The sequence below is a fragment of the Mustela lutreola genome, chromosome 9 (genome assembly GCF_030435805.1).
Source record: "Mustela lutreola isolate mMusLut2 chromosome 9, mMusLut2.pri, whole genome shotgun sequence".
Taxonomy (NCBI): Eukaryota; Metazoa; Chordata; class Mammalia; order Carnivora; family Mustelidae; genus Mustela; species Mustela lutreola.
In genome coordinates this window covers 121,675,417-121,696,478 of record NC_081298.1, presented here as the reverse complement: position 1 = coordinate 121,696,478, position 21,062 = coordinate 121,675,417, and the positions used below count along the sequence as shown (strand labels likewise).

Below are 21,062 nucleotides of genomic sequence, written 5' to 3'. Positions count from 1 at the left end.
TTATTTGCCTTTTCACTACTGAGTTGTAAAGTTCTTTATGTTCTAGATTCAGGCCCTTTATATGTGTATGTGTACACACACACACACACACACATATATTATATATGATAAATGACTAAAATTTTTTTGTGTAGGTTGCCTTTTCACTTGAAATGCAGTTGCTTTTTAAAATGTTTATCTTGGTGGGGGCGCCTGGGTGGCTCAGTGGGTTAAGCCTCTGCTTTCGGCTCGGGTCATGATCCCAAGGTCCTGGGATCGAGCCCTGCATTGGGCTCTCTGCTTAGTGGGGAGCCTGGTTCCTCCCCTCTCTCTCTGCCTGCCTCTCTGCCTACTTGTGATCTCTGTCTGTCAAATAAATAAATAAAATCTTAAAAAAGAAAAAAAGTTTATCTTGGGGCACCTGGGTGGCTCAGTGGGTTGGGCCACTGCCTTTGGCTCGGGTCATGATCTCAGGGTCCTGGGATTGAGCCCTGCATCTCGGGCTCTCTACTCAGCAGGGAGCCTGCTCCTCCCCCCCCCCCCCACCGCCTGCCTCTATGTGTACTTGTGATTTCTCTCTCTGTCAAATAAATAAATAAAATCTTAAAAAAAAAAAAGTTTATCTTGTATGTACAGCTTTGGTGAACTCATTTATTAGTTCTGGGAGACTTTAAAAGTAGTTTTCTTGGGATTTTCTTTGGAAAACTCATGTCATCTTCAAATAGGAGTTTTACTTCTTCTTTCTCTGTGGCTTTTATTTCCTTTTCCTGCTCCTTGCATTGACTAGACTTCCAGTACTGTGGTGGATTAGCGTGGTGAGTGTGGATATCACTGCCATGTTCCCAGTAATAGGGATTATGCAGTTTGTCTTCTATCATCAGGTGTAGTAATGTTTACTGGAGGATTTTTGTGGATGCTGATTACCCAGTTGAGGAAGTTCTCTTTCATTCCATTTTTTTCTGAGAGTTTCTCTTATGAACAGGTATTGAGTTTTATCTGTTGATTTTTCAGTATAGATTAATTAGTATGGCCTTGTGGATTTTTTTTTTTTCAGTTAATATTGTGGATTACATTGATTGATTCTTGAATATTGAACTAACCATGTATCTTTGATTAAATTCAGCTTTTTAAAAAAAAATTTTATTTATTTATTTGAGAGAGAGACAGTGAGAGAGCATGATAAGGGAGAAGATCAGAGGGAGAAGCAGTGGAGCTGGGAGCCCCATGTGGGACTCGATCCCAGGACTCTGAGATCGCTCAACCAATTGAGCCACCCAGGCGCCCTAAATTCAGCTTTTTATGTACTGTTGAATTCTGTTTGCTAATACATTGTTAAGGATTTTATGTTTATATTCATGTAATGGTCTGTAGTTTTATTTTTTTTTTACTATCTTTTTCTGGTTTTTGTGTCAAGGTAATACTAGCTTTGTAAATGGAATTGGAAAATACTCCCTGTTCTTGTGTTTTCTGGAAGTGATAATTCCTCTTTAAAAATTTGGTATAATTCTCTGATGGAACAATCTGGGCCAAGAGATTTCTTTTTCTGGAGGTTTTAATTATGAGTTCAATTTCCTTAACAGTTACAGGGCTATAAATGATTTATTTCATTTTGGGTGAATTGTATGCTTTCCAGGAATTGGTCCATCGACACACAAAGTGGGATTCCTTATTGCTGCTGGCGGAGGTGGGCATTTCAGCTCCCTTCAGGGGCACCTCTGAATACTACTCTGTATCCTTAACTGACTCTCCTCCCCACTTCCATGGGTCTCTGGACACTGCTGGGAGGGGATGACCTTCCTAACCTGGAGGTGGTGAAAGTCCTGCCTCTCTATCCGGCCTTTCATCTACCACCTCCATGGGGATGGGAAGGAGTGCCTTGTTGCTGTCATGGGAATATATGTCCAGGCTCTCCAGATGCTCTCTATAGACATTGTGTGGCTAGAGAAGGGGGTCTTTAAACCCACCTGGCAGGAAAGAAAGTCCAGCCTTTGATATGATCCCTGAAGGGGCCAGGGGTTGTTTAAGGGAAAGAGGTCATGTCGAGGCATGACATTACAGCCTGGTGAGAGGGAAAGTTTAGGCTCCCTACCTGGCCTGCGCTGTCATGGGTAGGGATGGGCCAGTTTTGTCTGTGATTTTTTGGCTAGAGTGCAGTAGTTATTGTCTAAAAGTTTTCTGTCTTGCTGTATTGCTCTTTTCTTGGTCCTTTGAAAGAGCAGAGATTTTTTTGTCTAACCCCCTTGGCATTTCGGGATAATGGGCTTCTTTACCTCCACGTTCATATGATGCAAAAGGAAAACCCAGGGAACTCAGCACCCTGTTGTTCCATAGGTCCCAGGTCCCCAGCTGGCATGCCTTCCTCTCTCCATCTTCAGAGTCCTCTTTTGGTTGTCTTCTATATGATGTCCAGAGTTTTTAGTTACACTTAGCTGGAATAGGAGAGGTTGTATATCTTATTGATTTTACCAGAGGCAGAAGTTGGACTGGGATTTTTTTTTTTTTTTTTGAAGAAAATGTAGGGTGGAAATTAAGAAACATAAATTGACCAGTAAGATACTTAAGAAGTTAATTTGAGGTCAGTTACTTGAAAGTGATAGTTTAACTGGGTCTTTATTTCTCCAGAGAATAATTTTGTGTCTCATTGTTCAGTAAAACCAAACTTCCAGTTGTTCTAGATCTTTTAGAAGTTTGGCAATCCAACAGATTATTTCTGTATTTATATATAAGCATGTGTGTGTGTGTATATATATGTGTGTGTGTATACACATATATATGTGTATATATGTATGTGTGTGTATATATATATACACACACACATACATACATTTATATATACATTCATAGTGAGTCTAAATTTCTGACTAGTGTGTGATAGAGGAAAATGTATCTTATTGAAAAATTAGGTTTCTGGAGAAGCCTCAGTTTTTCTGGAGGTTGTCAGAGATATTGAAGCTGTGGATTCTTTTCTAAGAGAAGAAATAGGCGTTATGGATAGTGGTTGAGAGCTATGTAAGAAAAATCTGTGAAAATCTTTTGAGTAACCAAAAGGATTAGTGGGGGCCTTCTTTAGAAATTAGGTGATATCTAGAGCACTTTTCCTGTAGATCTAATCTATGGGGTCTTCAGCTTTTATTGTTTTTTTTGTTTTTTTTTTTTCATTTATTTTACAACTTTGAGAATTGTGAGTACCTGACAGCAACACAAGTTATTCTTGTCCTTAGACATGCAAGTGAATTTTTTTTTGGTTAGAGATACAATTGATTTCTTTTCCTCTTTGCTGAAAGAAGCCAGTTTTGGATCTGTGAAGCAGATTTGTTTCACTATTTCTGATTGCCTATATGTTTGTGCTCTTTGGAGTCACTTTTGAACCAAATAAGGCATTTTATTTTTTTTATTTATTTTTAAAGATTTCATTTATTTATTTGACAGATCAAAAGTAGGCAGAGAGGCAGGCAGAGAGAGAGAGAGAGAGAGAGAGAGAGGGAAGCAGGTTTCCCGCTGAGCAGAGAGCCGGATGCAGGACTCTGAGATCATGACCTGAGCCAAAGGCAGTGGCTTAACCCACTGAGCCACCCAGACGCCCCCAAATAAAGCATTTTATTTGTTCTGTAATTAATGAGTTAAATAAAATCATAGATGTTAATTTTTATTTGTAGGGAAGGCTCAATGTTATCTTTTTGTTTGTTTAAATTATCCATTAACAGCATGAACTCTGAATTTAGCCTGTTGGGCTTGAATCCCATGGTAGCACTTACTGTCATAGAGACTTGGAACAGGGGATTTTATTTTTTAACTTGTTTACCCACTGCAATGAGGGGTCATGGTGCTGTTTTCTCCTATGGCAGTTGTGAGGTATGAAAATTAAAAGAGATGTCGCAAGTAACATTTCTTATAGTACCTCCCACATCTTCAGAACTCTGCTTTTTGTTATCAGAAGGCTATGGATAACTAATTTTACTTCCCTGAGACTTGATTTCTTTTTTTTTTTTTTTAATGTTTTATTTATTAGAGAGAGACTTGTGAGTATGAGCAAGGAGGGGAGCAGAGAGGGAGGGAGAAAGACCCCCAAGCCTACCCCTTACCTAGCGCAGAGCCCAACACAGGGCTGGATCCCAGGACCCCCAGATAATGACCCGAGTTGGATGCCCAACTGATTAAGCCACCGGGGTACCCCTGAAACTTAATTTCTTAATTTGTAACAACAACAACAGAAAATGAGGGGACTTTTTACTTGGTTGTTAGGTCATGGGTTTCACTGGCAATAGTTGGAAAGAATGCAGCAAAGCAACTGGTAATAGTTGCTTTTGGAAGTGAGGGTACTTTTAATGTGCAAGTGACCTTTCTGCTGAGAGAGGGAAATGCACAGTTTGATCTGGTGAGCAATTACTCAGAACAGTGGCTTGGTGATTCAGTTCAGTAAACATTGATTGAGGAGACCCTGTTCTGCCTTCCTTTGTACTGAGAAGAAGCATTAGGGCTGGATATGTGGCTTAACAAGGTAACAGAAATATTACCCTTTGGCCTTAAAAATGTGGAGGGTGGATTCTGATAGATGGAAGGCTAAATTCAGAACTCAGCACCTTGATGGCTGTGGGCGTGCTCACCCAGTGAATAGAGGTGGAAGGGCTGAATTTTGCTTAACCTAGGGATAACTGTTGGCGTTTCAGAGGTAATTTTTGGGTAAGTACGGACACTGGATATTTGAAGAGGGAGGAGCTGGAAAGGTGGCTCAAAGATATCTGTTGTTTAAATTGACTGTTTCCTCTGACCATCAGTATTTAACAAATGTTTTACTTGAGAATTTTTTGGAGCTTGGGGGGGTTCAGGTGTTGGGAGCAGGGTAGACTTGGTGAATTGGTTGAGTTAGAAGAGGGGTTCTTCAGAGGCTGAGAGAATTTAAGCCCCTCAGAAATTTAACAGTGATTTGGGGAGAACTTGTTTTTTTGTAGGTTATGTAATTGGAGCAAATTGGGGGATGGTTCAAGCCAAGAGCGTCCTCAGCTACACTTAGCTAATGGAAATAAGTCTCAATGCAAAATGCCTCACATGTGAACGGGGAGTTTATAATTGGTTTATATATTATAATGGAATTAAGTACTACTCTAAACACAAGTAGCAGTCTGCCTAATGCAAATATATTTTAAAGTTTCATGCAAAATAAAATGGTCTTTGTAGTTTGGCTTTAGAGTCCAGGAAGTGGGGAGACTGTGTCATGCCTGCTTTATTTAGGAAGGTTTTAGGAAGGTTTCAGCCATCTTTGGAACTTGAATACACCCAGTATTACGGAGTATGGGGAGGGGGAGCTGCCCCTTATCCCATTCCTTGTGGACGTTGGGAACTAGGCTTAGATTTTGTCCTCACTGTCCATATTCTGGCTGGGGCTGTTGCTTTCTGGGAAAAACCCAAAAGTTCTGAGGACCTGGAGGATTGTAACATTGCTGCCTAGCTTTCAGTCTGGAACTTGGGGACATGGGACACATTGGGCTCTTACTGCACCCTTCTGTCATTCCCATCCTTACTTAGTACTGTACCCAGCACAGTCCTCCCGGATTCCTGAGTCAGTAAACCTGCTCATTAATCTAGTCAGTACGGAATATCTCCGTTCCATAGGCCCATTATAGCTTTTTGATACCATGAACCATCTGACTAGCCCTGTATGTTGTTACCAAACTCCCAAACTCTGCTTTCCCTTTCTTCTCCCATTTGGCACCCTCACTGGTTGAAAGACAATTGGGACACTCTTTCAGGATTCTAGCAACAAGAGGACAAGATGATATGTATGGGGTCTCTCTAGATTGGATGGGGGGGTCTCCAGATGTGCCGCAATGATTGGGTGGGGGCTGGTGGCACAAGCAGTGAAAGGATTCACCCAAGACAGAATGAAGAAGACAAGTTTACTGAGAGGCTGTCTGCCACTAGGTGCTGGTGGTTGGGCAGGGGGTGGCTGTTTCTCAAGGGGGTGAGGAGGTATGGGGACTTACAGAAATTTTTTGGTAACTGTCTGATTGTAAGTAGCCCTCAGTTAGGGCCTATGGATATTCTGAGGTGGGTCCATTATGGGCCCGTCTGTATTTAACCGGGGGCCCTTCTGCCTTGATCACGTTTTCATTGTTCAAGCCTAACTGCCTAAAAACAGCCTTTATAATATGTACATTGTATGGAAGAATAAATTGTGATCCTTATGAACCATGGGTCATTAACGTGGCAGTTTCTAGGTATTGAGTGTACTTTCTAAAAGCTGGACCGGCTGTAAAAGCTTTGAGTAAGTCTGTGTAATGGTATCTGTGCCTGAAGTATTTATCTTGCTTCATGTATCTGAGTATGAAGCTTTTCTGAATTGATGATAGTTGTTCTGTTTATATTGTGTTGTTGAAATGTTCTATGGTTGTTCCATAAACTTTTCCTTGAAAAAATAAACACTTCTGTGAGATGCATTATAAATTTCCTGTTGTTAGGTAAAAAAATGGTCCTTTTTTTGTTGAAGAACAAGACCAGCATTTCAGTTTGCTATTTGGTAATGTGATTCTTTTTAAATCTTTATGTTAAAAATGAAGTACCATTTGAGTCCAAAATATTTCTTTATAAAAGATTTTATTTGTTTGTCACAGAGAGAGAGAGAGAGTGCACGCGTGTTAGCAGTCACAAGCAGGGAGAGCTGCAGGCAGAGGGAGAAGCAGGCTCCCCACTGAGCAAGGAGCCCTATGCAGCTCTCATCCCAGGACCCTTGGATCAGGACCTGAGCCAAGGGCAGACGCTTAACTGAATGAGCCACCATGAATATGTTCTAGATTTCAGCCGTTAACTTTTCTGCTGAGTGCAGTAATTTGGTTTTATTTAATTCCTGTAGATGATTATGTGACACCACTAACAAGTATCCCCCCTTGAGTAGTGAGGGCTTCCTTGGGGGGTGAGTAGGGAATCTTATCTATGAGGATAACTTTGAGAACTGATTCTGCTATGTCCTCCTCTGTCTCTAGGCGCACATTCATCTGTCTGTGTCCATTCAAAATCACTGGTTGTTGCCTTCCTTCCCAACTTGGCTAACACTAAGTTCATCCTCAATCCCATCCTCAGTTCCCCTGGATGTGTGTTTTTCTCCATTGAGTCGTCCAGGTTTGAATCATTATACTCAATTTGACCCAAGCCCCCTACCCCCCTTTTTCTATTGCTGCTTTTGATGTTTTCCCCCTTCTCATCTTTATGCTTGCATTATTTTAATAGCCTACTACTAGGTTTCTAAAATAATAGCTTCCATTTATTGTGCATGTGATACAATAAAGACTGTCTAGTTCTTGTCCCTGGTTCCAGACATAGAGCTTCAATAACACTTGGCATTTCCTGAGTGGTAGGCGTATCTTGTATTATTCATAATGAGCCCCCTATAACCTTACCTGAGTTTATACTAATTATGTGGCTTAGGATGGGCCTTTAGATAGTTTCAAGGGAGGGGCTGGGAAAGATTGAGCTATCAATTAGAGGGTTGGAACTTTACCACCTCTTGATCTCTGGGGTGAGGAGACAGACTGGAGCTTGAGTTCATTCATGCATAAGTGATTTAATCAACCATGCCTACGTAATGAAACCCCTTATATAAACTCTGGGACCACTGGAGTTTCCAGGCTGGTGAACACATGGATGTGCTGTAAGGGTGACGCCTGAATTTCTCCAAGAGAAGGTCTGGAAGTTCTGAATTCCTCCATTCTCTTCCCCTAGACCTTGTCCTATGTGTGTCTTCTACTGGGCTTTTCCGACATTACGTACTTTATAATAAAACTGTTAATTGTTTAAATATAGTGTTTTCAACAAGTTCTGTGAGTCATTCTAGCAAATTATTGCACTTGAAGGAGGGTTGTGGGAGCACTTGAATTTGTAGCAAGGTTAGACAGAAGTTCTGATAGCTTGGGGACATGTGATGCAAGGGCAGTCTTATTGAGTATCTTGCCGTTTAACTGTGGGATCTGATGCTAGCTCCAGGTAGTGTGCTGGAATTGGTGGTATCAAGAAAATTGGTGTCAGAATTCAGTATTTGTTCTTTGTCAATCATTGTGATATGTGTTATTTTATGTAATACTAACTATAGCTAGGTAGGTTCTGGTTTTATCTCCTTGTTTTATAGATAAAGAAAGTGAAGTGTTTTTTTTTTTTTTTAAAGATTTTATTTATTTCACAGAGAGAGAGATCACAAGTAGGCAGAGAGGCAGGCAGAGAGAGAGAGAGAGGAGGAAGCCGTCTCCCTGCTGAGCAGAGAGCCTGATGCGGGGCTCGATCCTAGGACCCTGGGATCATGACCTGAGCTGAAGGCAGAGGCTTTAACCCACTGACCACCCAGGCGCCCCAAGAAAGTGAAATTTTTAAAAAGTCATATAACTTGTTCAGAGTAATAGAGCTAGATGTGGCAAACCCAGTGCTTTCTGATTCTAAAGTCCTTACTTTACCCTTTATGTAACCCTTAAAGTAAACCCTTAACCTTTTCTAACCCTCTTGATTGGAGGGTTAGAACCTTAACAACTCCGCCAGTCTTTGAGCTGTGGACTGAGGACTGCTTTTTCTACATCACTTTTGAGCTTAGGCACTTGAAATTCTCCATTATGGTAGGATGGAACCCACACTCCTTAGGCGGCTAGCTGTTCAAGATTCACTATAGTTCATCAGTTCTAAACTAGTAACACTGTCCCAGTCTTTATATAGAACAAAAGAAAACAAACACCTCTTGTGTTTCCTGGATTGGCCACTCAGTGTGTAGGTCCAGTGTATTGCATTGGAAATAGAGAATATATCTTCCAGTTCCTTATAAACTATAATTGAGAAGTCAGAATATATTAAAAGAATGTCAGTATAAAAATAGCACATGATGACCAAATGAGCAGTACAGATAATGAAATGCTTCTAGAATTCAAAAGAGCAATTCATGGAGCAGATGTATTTTGAGTATGGTCTTGAAGAGATGGTAGGATTTTGATAATTGGCTGGGGAAGAGGATCCTTCCGGGCACGATGCCCACGAATGAAAAGGAAAGGAGGAAGTTGATGGACGCACACTGAAAGGTGGTGTTGATGGCAGTGAACACTTCAGTTCATCTGAAGTTTGTTTTCTGAAGCCAGTATCTGCTGTCTTAAAATACTTCCTCAAAAGCTTCAGCATATTGACTTAACTAACTGAACTTGTGCTAACACTGGTCTTTGAAGCTAAAGTTGTTTGAAATTAGTCATCCTTGGACCAACCTAGAAGATCAGGACAGGTGATCATATTGGTTAATACCAATTTTAGTTAAAAATAAGGTGTAGGGGCGCCTGGGTGGCTCAGTGGGTTAAGCCTCTGCCTTCGGCTCAGGTCATGATCCCAGGGCCCTGGGATCTAGTCCCGCATCGGGCTTTCTGCTCGGCAGGGAGCCTGCTTCCTCCTCTCTCTGTCTGCCTCTCTGCATACTTGTGATCTCTGTCTGTCAAATAAATAAATAAAATCTTAAAAAAAAAAATAAGGTGTAAATACAATGGAGAATAATACCTTTTTATCTGTCACCTGAACTGACCAAAGGAAATTTCAAACTATACAAGTCTGAAAGTATATTTAGTAGTGCAACATCAGAAGAAATATATTCAAAGTAACCAGTCTGAAGGAAATAGCATTTTTTATGTTAAGACTGGGTGACTATGTTTTTAAAACTCTTCTTTGTACATGAACTCACTACATCATTTTACATCAATTTCTTGTATTCTGTAGAGTTCGAATTGGTCCTGTTGGTTCCTGACCATTAATGATTTATTGGTCATCTGGGTACCCATGTAAAATAGAAAAATGTTAATTGATTTTTGTTTCAATTATATAAGTAACATTTATGCATTTTTGAAAGCAAGAAATGCATAACTACAGCTCAAAACCCTTTTGCACTACTTTTGCTTATGTAGCGGCTTATACAATTTTGTAGTCTACACCGAACGTTAAGAGGATTTTCCCATGTGATAAGTTTTTTTTGAAAATATAGCTTCTTTTAATATGTAGTCATATTACTTATGCTCGTTAGTTTTGTTTTTTTCCTTAAATAAAACTACAGTAATTTAGTTCCCACTTTTAAGTACTTTTTTTCACTTGATGTGTCATGTCTAGCTTTCTTTTTTCTCTCTTCTTTCTTTCTTTTTTAATATTTATTTGCAGAGAGCACGAGCAGGGGTAGCGCAGGGAGAGGGAAAGGGAGAAGCAGACTCAGTGAGCAGGGAGCCCGATATGGGGCTTGATCCCAGGACCCCGGAAATTGTGACCTGAGCCACCCAGGTCCCCCATGGCTAACTTTCTAAAGGAGAGCTTCGAATGGTATACATCATTCTTTTCACTGGCTGCCTACATTCCATTGTAGGCATAAACCCTCATGTAGGCATTTTTCCATTGATGGACATTTATATTATTTTGACTATTTTACCCATGAATTGTGCTTCAGTGAGCATTTTTATACGTGTATGTATATATGTATATATATTACTTGTATGAGTACTTATGTAGGATAGAGGATTAGAAGTAGAATTATTAGGTAAAAATGTATTTGCCTTTTCAAAAGAGCTCTGTCAGTTTTACTCATGGTATTTGTATGTATTAAGGGTACCTGTTTCTCTAGGCCTTCACTTTTGCTAGATCTTACCACTGTCCTACATGAAAAGGTAGTAGTGGGAGATGTGGCATCACACTGCTTTGATTTGATATTTGTCTTTCTTTCTTTCTTTTTTTTTTTTTAGTTCCTTTATGTATGTGACTGTTTTGATTCTTTGCTCATTTTTTTCTGTTATATTTTCTAATTCTTAATGCTTTCATATTTTACAAAAACCTCTTTAATTCATCTGGAGTTTATTTTGATTCTATGAAATGAAAACTACTTAATTCTAGAGGAGATTCATGGGCTAGTAGGCCTTGAAATCATGTGTCTGGAAAAATTTTGCTGTTTTTGGAAAGTAGTTCATTTCAAATTAATTTAAAAAATGTAGTTCATTATTACCCAACTCTGTAACACGAGTTGAGAAATAAGGAAAGTCCTGCCAACAAAAAGACCCCTCCTTACCAATGTAGAAGTGAAAGAAAACTCAATTTATTGTTGAGTATGCATGCCAGATGCATGCATGTAGATTGTTCTGGAGAGAGTACAAAATTTGAGAATAATTCATTTGTATTTACAGTAAAGTAAACATGTAGGACTTATATTCCCGGGGTACCTGGGTGGCTCAGTTGGATTAAGCCTCTGCCTTCAGCTCAGGTCATGATCTCAGGGTCCTGGGATCGAGCCCTGCATCAGGCTCTCTGCTCAGCTGGGAGCCTGCTCCCCCTTCTCTCTCTGCCTGCCTCTCTGCCTACTTGTGATCTCTCTCCCTGTCAAATAAATAAATAAAATCTTTAAAAAAAAAGACATATTTGCAAGAGACAAATGGGTGCTGCTGTGATAGTCTCTGCACACCTTGTGATAGATTCCTGAGTTAATTTCAGATAGTGTTTGTAGTTCTGAGGGTCAGAAGGTGGTGTTGCATTATAAAATCTAGAGACTAATAAGATTATCTAATTCCTGATCAAAAGATTTGACATAGTTTTTAAGGAGATGAACTTCGGTGGACTCCAAAAAGAAATCTAAGTTCTGATCCCTGGTACGTGTGAATGTTATCTTACATGGCCAAAAAGGGTCTTTGCAGATATGATTAAGTTGAGGATCTTGAAGTGGGAAGTTATTCTGGATTATCTGGGTGGGTCCCAAAGACAAGCACATATGTCCTTATAAGAGGAAGGCAGAAAAAGATTATACACAAGCACAGGAGAGTAGGAGGCGATGTGGTGACCAAGGAGACAGATTGGAATGATGGGGCCACAAGGCAGGGAATTCTGGCAGCCACCAGCAGCTGAAGGAGGCAAGGAATGGATTTTCCCCTAGAGCCTTTGGAGGGAGTAGACTCATTGACACCTTGATTTTGGCCTACTAACACTGATTTCATACTTCTAGCTTCTAGAACTGTGAAAGAATACATTTTTGGTGTTTTAAGCTACCAAGTAATTTGTTATAGCAGCTGTGGGAAACTATATATACATGTGTATGTAGAACTTCTTAATTTTAAACAAGCTCCCCAGGTCGTTTGGATACAAACCAAAGTCGTTTGAACCTGTAAGTTTTGTTTATCCTTAATTTTTTAAGTTTAAATATTCTAAATCATTAGGGTTCTTTGTTTTGAATTTATTATAAATTCTTAGTTTTATTGTATAATAATTAGAAAATGTGTCCTATAAAATTGAGATTTCCATTATGGCTTAACAATCAGTTTTTATGAATGACCTCCACTCTGGATACTTGGAAAAAAGGCTGTGACCTTTGGTATCTCTCTATTGATTTTTTTTTTTCTAATTGAGATAAAATTCACATATCCTAGAATTAACCATTTTAAAGTGAGCAAATCAGTGGCATTTAGTACATTCACAGTGTTGTGCCACCACCACCTCTCTGTCTAGTTCCAAAACACTTAATTTAACTCAGAAGGGAACTCTGTACCTTTAAGCAGTTACTTCTCTTTTTTTCCTCAGCTCTCAGCAACCACCAGTCTGCTTTCTGTCTCTGGATTTGCCCATTCTGGATATTTCACATAAATAGAATCATATAATATGTGATCTTTTGAGTCTTGCTTTTTTTTTTTTTCACGTAGCATAATGTTTTTAAGGTTTATCCACATTGTAGTATATATCAGTACTTGATTCATGTTTAAGGATAAGTAGTATTTCCTGTGTAGATACCACACTGGGTTTTGCCATTCATCCATTGATGGACATTTGAGTTGTCTCTATGTTTTGGCTATGGTGAATAATGCTGCTTTTGTAAACATTTGTGGACAAGTATCTGAGTACCTGTTTCTGCAGTCCTTCTTGGTAGATACCTAGGAGTGGAATTGCTGGGTGATTTAGTCATTCTATATTTAACTTTTTGAGGAACTGCCAACCTGTTTTCCACAGAAGCTGTGTTTCATATTCTCACCAGCAATGTTTAAGGGTTCCACGTTTTCCATGACTTCACCATTACTTGTTATTTTCCATTTTTAAAATTTGGCCATCCTTGTTGGGTATATAGTGCTATCTCACCATGGTTACGATTAGCATTTCCCTAGTGACAGTGACTGTGAGCATCTTTTCATGTGCTTAGTGACCATTTGTATTTTGTCTTTGGAGAAATGTCTATTTACATTGTTAGCCCATTTTCAAAGATTATTTATTTAAGGTGGGAGCATGAGCCGAAGCAGGAGGGATGGAGAGGGAGAGAGACTCTCAAGCTGACTCCGTGCTGAGTGTGGAGCTGGATGTGAGGCGCAGTCTCACAACCCTGAGATCATGACCAGAGCTAAAATCAAGAGTCAAGATGCTCAACCAGCTAAACCACCCAAACACCCCATTCTTTGCCCATTTAAAAAAGTTGTTTGTCTTTTTGTGGTTGAGTTGTGAGTTTCCTTACATTTTGGATACTAGACCCTTGATTTGCAAAAATTTTCTTCTGTGGGGTGTTTTTTACTTTGTTGATAGTGTCCTTTGATATATAAAAGTTTTTTTTTTTTTTTTTTTTTTAGATTTTATTTATTTATTTGACAGAGAGAGATCACAAGCAGGCAGAGGCAGGCAGAGAGGCAGGCAGAGAGAGAGAGGAGGAAGCAGGCTCCCTGCTGAGCAAAGAGCCTGATGTGGGGCTTGATCCCAGGACCTTGAGATCATGACCCGAGCTGAAGGCAGCAGCTTAACCCACTGAGCCACCCAGGCACCCCTATATAAAAGTTTTAAATTTTGATTAAGTCCAACTTACCTATTTTTTCTTCTGTTGCTAGGGCTTTTAGTTTCATAGTTAAGAATCTGTTGTCAGATCTGAAGTCATGAGGATTTACCTGCATGTTTTCTTCTAAAGTTTTACAGTTTTAGCTCTTGCATTCAAGTTGTTAATCCACTTTATGTATGGTATAGAGGTCAACTTCTTTCTTTTGCCTGTGCGTGTCTACTTTGTACCATTTGTTGCAGACTATTCTTTCTGCATTGAATGGTCTTGGGACCCTTGTTCAAAATCAGTTGGCCATAGATGCATGGGTCTATTTCTGGATTCTTTTCCTTTGGTCCGCATGTCTCTCCTTATGCCAGATCACATATCACATACTTTTCATTATTGTAAGCTTTGTAGTAAGATTTGAAGTTGGCAAGTGTGATCCTTCAGCTTTGTTCTTCTTTTTCAGTACTGCTTGCCTACTTGAGACACTTTGCAATTCTGTGTGAGTTTGAGGATCAGCTTTTTACTTCTGCAAAAAAAAGGCCATTGGAATTTTGATAGAATCTGCATGTGAGCTGTAAAATTTCACATACAATTGGAATGTGATAAGGTGGAAGAGTGTGCTATAGATAATTCCTTGTTTTCCTTTCTGCATATTACACAGTGAGCAGGTGCTATGAATTATGAGTGGGAGTTAGAGGATTTTTGAAGACATTTCTCTTGGACCAAGCCTGATGAACTTTCAGAGTTGTACCATTATTTTGGTAATGAATGTGAACATTTTAGTTTTAGATCCTTTAAATAATTGGTTTTACACAGGGATTTTGATAGAATCTGCATGTGAGCTGTAAAATTTCACATACAATTGGAATGTGATAAGGTGGAAGAGTGTGCTATAGATAATTCCTTGTTTTCCTTTCTGCATATTACACAGTGAGCAGGTGCTATGAATTATGAGTGGGAGTTAGAGGATTTTTGAAGACATTTCTCTTGGACCAAGCCTGATGAACTTTCAGAGTTGTACCATTATTTTGGTAATGAATGTGAACATTTTAGTTTTAGATCCTTTAAATAATTGGTTTTAGGGGCGCCTGGGTGGCTCAGTGGGTTAAGCCGCTGCCTTCGGCTCAGGTCATGATCTCAGGGTCCTGGGATCGAGTCCCATATCGGGCTCTCTGCTCAGCAGTGAGCCTGCTTCCTCCTCTCTCTCTCTGCCTGCCTCTCTGCCTACTTGTGATCTCTCTCTGTCAAATAAATAAATAAAATCTTTAAAAAAAAAAAAAATAATTGGTTTTACACAGGTCCAGGTTTGGATTTCTTAAAGAGAAATTGATAAATTTCTCTTTGGCGCTGGGTCCTTTTATGGAAAGCTGGTGGTTGCTTGGAATATGGCTGCAAGGAACAATAATAAATGTCTGGTTTTGCACGCTTTTCCTTTATAAGCCTATAATTATTAAAATTGCTTAAAATTGTTAGGAGGCCTTATTATGGGATCAGAAAGAACCCAGGCTTTATGATAACCTGAATTACCCTATTCACAGGGACTTGTAAGTAATGATTTTATAACCTTTTAAAAAAATTCTTTCTGTACATGTATGTTAATGTATATTTAAACAAATAATTTAAAAATTAGCATATATATGTTATACAACTGGGTGCAGTGTTTCTCAGAATAAATATTGACTGATTCTTTCTGATAGTTGATTTCTCCTAATATTGTGATGCCCTCTAGTGAATTCAGCCTTTCAGATAAGTTTATGAAAGTAATCAGTACAGTGAAATCTTATATTCTGGTAATTAGAATTGTTACTCTATGCGTTTTTGATATGGCAGGTTTCTGACTCTGGAAATTTTCCAACAAAGATTTAATAATTTACAATGACTCTTATTATTGAATTAAGTGAAACTGTTCCAGATGACATGTAAAACCTACTTCAGCTTCAAGGTTCTAGATTCCATGTGTGTTATTAGTCTTCAGTCAGTAAGTATTGAACATCTGCATAGTGTTTAGCACTATCCTGAGGGTTGTGAAGTTTTGAGAGGTAGTCGTGGATCTGACTTCAAGTAACTTAAGTCGTGGATGTGACTTCAAGTAACTTTTGAACATATCAGTTTGGAGAAAACAGTAGTAGTTAACCACTATGGAATATTTGCTTTGTCCCGGAGCTAGTCACCATTCACTTCATGGTATTTAATTCTCATAATAATCATGAGGTAGGTAGCATTTTTAGTTCTATTTTACTAGTGCAGAAATTGAGACTCAGAGAAGTTAAATAATTTGCCTAAAGTCATACAGTAAGTGGTGGAACCAAGACCAGCTTATATAAAATAATAGTGGGTAGGTAAAGGTAAATTTTTATTGTTTATAGGTTGACAGCTCTCTGATGGGTTATTTAGTTGTCTGTAACAAGCTAGCTCAGATTACTTTTGGGTATAGTATCTACATTGCTACACTTCTGTGTGTGGCTTCTTGTTAACTTCAGTGGTAGTTTTATAGTTTGTACTTAAAGTTTTAAGTCCATTTAAGATTTTTGGCCCATAATATATTTATTTTAAAGACTTATTTGATGGAATAATACAGTCTTATCTTCCTAGTTTACTTTCTGTAAAATATCTATAATTCAAAGTTTAGAGACTCCTCTACTCATTCTTGTGCTTAGGAACTCTGAGGACATTTTTTTTTTTAAAGATTATTTATTTATTTATTTGTTAGAGAGAGAGCGAGAGCGAGCACAGGCAGACAGAGTGGCAGGCAGAGTCAGAGGGAGAAGCAGGCTCCCTGCGGAGCAAGGAGCCCGATGTGGGACTCGATCCCAGGACGCTGGGATCATGACCTGAGCCGAAGGCAGCGGCTTAACCAACTGAGCCACCCAGGCATCCCTGAGGACATTTTTGATTTTTAAAATTTCTTTTGGCCTTTGGAGTCATTTACCATCTTCTTCATTGGATTTTAAGGCTAATATAGCTCTTGTCCTTTGGTTTTCATCACCTAGAGTAAATAGAAATTGACTTATTCTGCATTTGTTGGTAAATAATTTGATCAGGTTGGGACCTGATTTTTTGTTACCTTGGATTCTACCTATTTGTGGTATACTGGGGTCAGTGTTAGTTGTACTGAGACAGTATGGCATACATCTTCACTGTAATTATTGGAAATAAAGGCGAGCCACAAGAACAAAGGAATGTTATATTGTGATGTATAAGATAGATTTTTCTCACTTCTGGAAACTTTGTTGTCCATTCATGAAAATTACCTCTTTGCTCCAAAGCTTTTATATATAGCTCCTAACTTGTATATAACATGTTATTAAAAAAAAAAAAAAACAAAAAAAAACCCCAGAAAACAAAAGCAAAACAACAACAACAAAAACATGTTATAGATTAATGGTGACCTTAATGGCCTTACTACTCCTGGAGTACCATCTCTCCTTTATTTTAGTTTTATGTGACCTAAAGACTTGATATTTATCAACATGCCTCTGTATCTTTCCATTTAGAGTCTAAGTGAGAAATGAGAGAGAATGTGAGAGGTAATGAAACAGGAAGCTTTCCTAATGCAAGGGGCGATGCTCAGAAGTGCCCAGCCTAGGATTTTAAGAAGTTTAGAAGGCTTGAGTACAGGTCTAGTAAAGAATATTTCAGTGAATGTAGGAATGTAGAAAAATTCCATGTGCCTTTCGGTGAAGATAGAAGAACTACTTTTTAGGATTTATTTTTTTTTCTTTTTTCTTTTTCTTTTTTTTTTTTTTTTAAGGTTTTGTTTATTTATTTGAGAGCGAGAGAGAGAATGAGAGCCAAAGCGTGAGCCAGTGGTGGACTGGGGAAGGGCAGAGGGAGAAGCGAGCTCCTTGATGAGCAGGGGGCCAGGCAGTGGAGCTCAAATTCAGGACACTGGGATCATGGCCTGAACTGAAGACAGATACATAACTAATTGAACCACCCAGGCACCCCTACTTTTTAGAATTTCTTGAGATTTTATGACTTCCCCCTTTTCCCCCTCTATTTCTGTCTTTCTCCTCCCAAAGGTTTTTATAGCATTGAAAATCTCAAGGGGTTATTTAAGGAATAGAAATTATGGGATAAGTTGTGGTTTGAATTCTGTGGCTCAGGATCTGGGAGCATGAAGAGTATTGGTGAGGGATTAAAAAGATAGACATAAACTGGTCATAGAGGCATCTGAAAAGAATAGGCGTGGGGTCTCTCATGGTTTATGAGGATTAACATAAGAGATTCTGGGTATTAAGATACAATTCTATAGATTATTATTCCTAGTTAGGTGTGTGTTCATAGCAGTTAAAGACTTATTATTAGTGCTGTTTTATGTATGTTTAGGTCCGGTTGGCTTTTGCATACTGATCTGAAGGCTTGATCACAGTGTATTATACAATTTTTGTGAGAAAGTGCATTCTGAATTCTAAACCGCTGACTTGAATGCAGAGTTTTGGAATGCTACCTGTTCATAATTTGGCACTGTTGTATTTGTCCATATTTTGATAGAACTCCCAACTTGAGACATTTCTAATCTGGAAACCAAAATTTAATTTGACTGCAAATTAGATAAACCCCTGTGGAATAATGATATGTGTAAAAACAAATGACTTCTACCCCCAAACATCATAATCTTAATTGAATGCCACAAGTTAGAGAAGATGACATTTGTTTAAAAAGTTTTTACTGAAGTTGCTTTGGTAACCAGAAGCTACAATAATGTTTGGCATAGTTATTTGTAACTTAAGATTTGGTTTTATATTATGCAAGCATTAAAAAAAATCTCTGAGGATTCAGATGGCTTCTGAGTGCTGAGTGTGTCATGTAGGGGAGGGGAAATAAGCCTTCTGGGGACTAGTTGGATTGCCCCATTGTTTTGTTTTTTTGATAAGTCATTTTTCCCTTCTGGGTCTTAGCTTCTTCATCTACAAAATAAGAATTTCATTAATAGCATTATTCATAATAGCTAAAACCTGGAAAATACTCTAACAGGATAGATAAATTTTGGTATATTTTTATAGTTAAATATTGTACAGTAACAGAAAAGAACGGACCACCCCACAGTAGTTATTAATATGGATAAATCTTGCAGACATAGTTTTGAGTTAAAGAAACCTAATACAGAAGAATATATACTTGTTGATTCCATTTTGGTAAAGTTAGAAAACAGGTAACACTAACTAACTATGGTGCTAGGAGTCAAATAGTGGTTACAGTCCAATTAGGAGTAGTGAATGATTGAGAGGGAGTATTTATGAAGGAGGCTTTTGGGTTGCAGGTGATGTTCTTTCTTGATCTGGGTATATTCACTTTGTAAAAATTCATGATATTATATACTTAGGATTTGTACATTTCACTGTCTGCTTTACTGTAAGCTTCAGTTTAAAAAAAGGTTGAAGCTGCACTAAAACAAAACACAAAAAAGAAGAAAGTAGAAGAAACAGGGTTTGAACAGGGTTCAAAATCTCATCTCTACCACTAAAGAATTGTTATCTTAGGCAATTCATGGACCTCCTTGAGTCTTTTTTTTTTTTTTTTTAAAGATTTATTTATCTATTTATTTGACACAGAGACACACAGAGAGAGAGAGAGATCACAAGTAGGCACAGAGGCAGGGGAAGCAGGCCCCCCGCAGAGCAGATAGCCCAATGCCATGCGCGGCTCCATCCCAGGACCCTGAGACTATGACCCAAGCCAAAGGCAGAGGCTTAACCCACTGAGCCACCCAGGTGCCCTGACCTCCCTGAGTCTTAATGATTCTATAAGATGGAAATAGTACCTGCTTTCTTTATTTCAGTTGAGGTAATAAACATTTGAAAACACATCAGAGACTAGAAAATGCCCTCTGGATGACATTATTTTTCTGTTACACTTTTGTGTTTGTTGTATTATTATTCTCTTAAGTAGAAAGGACCCCATATAAATTCAGAAGTAGTAAAAGGACCAAGAATTGAAAGATACTGTGATCAACTGAAACATATTTGTTTCTGCCTGCTTTTGAATTCCTAAAAAACATAAAATAGTAGTAGCAATTCATCAGACTTTCTTCATTTTTTATACTAAGCCATTCAGCAAGTAGTAATGGAGTTCTTTCCAATTGTGCTGGATTTTATGCTGAGGCTATAATAGTGAACAATACCAACATGGTTCTTACAACCATAGAACTGTAAAACTGAAATTCTGGAAGGAGTGATGGGCTGGAAACAGGAAAACAGACAATGGAACAGAATAACTGCAGGTTGTAATGAGAGCCATAAAGAAAGCAGTCAGGATTGACAGGGGAGAGTATTTACTAAGGGGAACTTGCTCTAAGTGTAGTGGTCAGTCTTAGTGAAAGCTTCTCTAAGGGGACAGCACTAAACAACACCTAAAAGGAAGAAAGGAAGGTAGTAAGCAGCAAGTTTGGGAGGACCATTTTAGGCATCATAACAATTTGCACAAAGCAGTGAGGCAGGAAGTAGCCTCTAGGAGAACCTGATAGAAGATAGTGGTTGGAATGTGGGTAAAGGGGAGTGGAAAGTGATATACTTGGAAAGAGGAAAGGTAGGTGCCAACTCATAAAGGACTTGGAGATTTTAGGTGAGAATTTGATTTTTGGAGTCTTAAATCCAGGGAAATGATAATCAGGTTGGCATTTTACTCTTTCTTTTTTTCTTTCCTTTTTCTTTCTTTCTTTCTTTCTTTCTTCTTTTTTTTTTTTTTTTTTTTTTTTTTTTTTTTTTACAGTAAGGGGAAAGGACTGCCTGTGGTGGGGGTACTGTTTGGCCGAGTGAAAGAGAGGAAGTCCGTGATGATTCAAGCACAAGATGATGATGGTGTGGGGTAAGGTGGTGGCAGTGGCATTTGGTGCAGCATGTTAGATTTAGGATGGGTGTTAGAGATGGAGTTGATAGACCTTTTGCTTATTTTATTGGATTTGGGGAGCATGAGGGAAAGGAAAGAATGAAAGATGACTCCTGGATTTCTCGGTAGAGAATTGGGGTGGAAGCTGATGTTTTCATGGAGCTGGAGAAAACTGAGGGCTGAATGGATGTGGAGAAAGGCCATGGAAATGATGACATTTATTCTGCATGTGTTCAATTTGATAGGACTTTGAAACACCCAAGTCATCAGCTGATCTGAAAGTCCAGAGCCCAGAAGGGAGGGTTGTGTTGGAAATATCTTTTGGAAAGGTCAGCAGGAGAATGATGGAGAGGAAGGAAGGAAGAGCAAAAGGATGGCGAGAAGACAACCAGTGTCTGAGTGCAAGGAAGGCCCAGCATTTTGAGGTCCAGAAGAGGAGTAGGAGCCATTTGAGGAGACCAGGAGAGACAGATCAGTGAAGTCAGAGGCAAACCAGGAGGAT

The 21,062-nt window shown here is 38.8% G+C and overlaps 1 protein-coding gene across 3 annotated transcripts in view; it reads left to right on the top strand.

Annotated features, from left to right (window-relative positions):
- The window catches only part of LCLAT1 (lysocardiolipin acyltransferase 1), a 180,824-nt gene that overhangs the window by 10,793 nt on the left and 148,969 nt on the right, over positions 1 to 21,062 (top strand). The window contains exon 2 of one of the 3 annotated variants that reach the window (XM_059188700.1): positions 20,444 to 20,539. The exons of the other annotated variants lie outside the window; for them this stretch is intronic. Within the exon in view, the coding sequence (XP_059044683.1) occupies positions 20,508 to 20,539 (32 nt within the window). The 5' untranslated portion in view covers positions 20,444 to 20,507. The remainder of the gene's footprint in view (positions 1 to 20,443; positions 20,540 to 21,062) is intronic. 3 annotated transcript variants of the gene reach the window in all.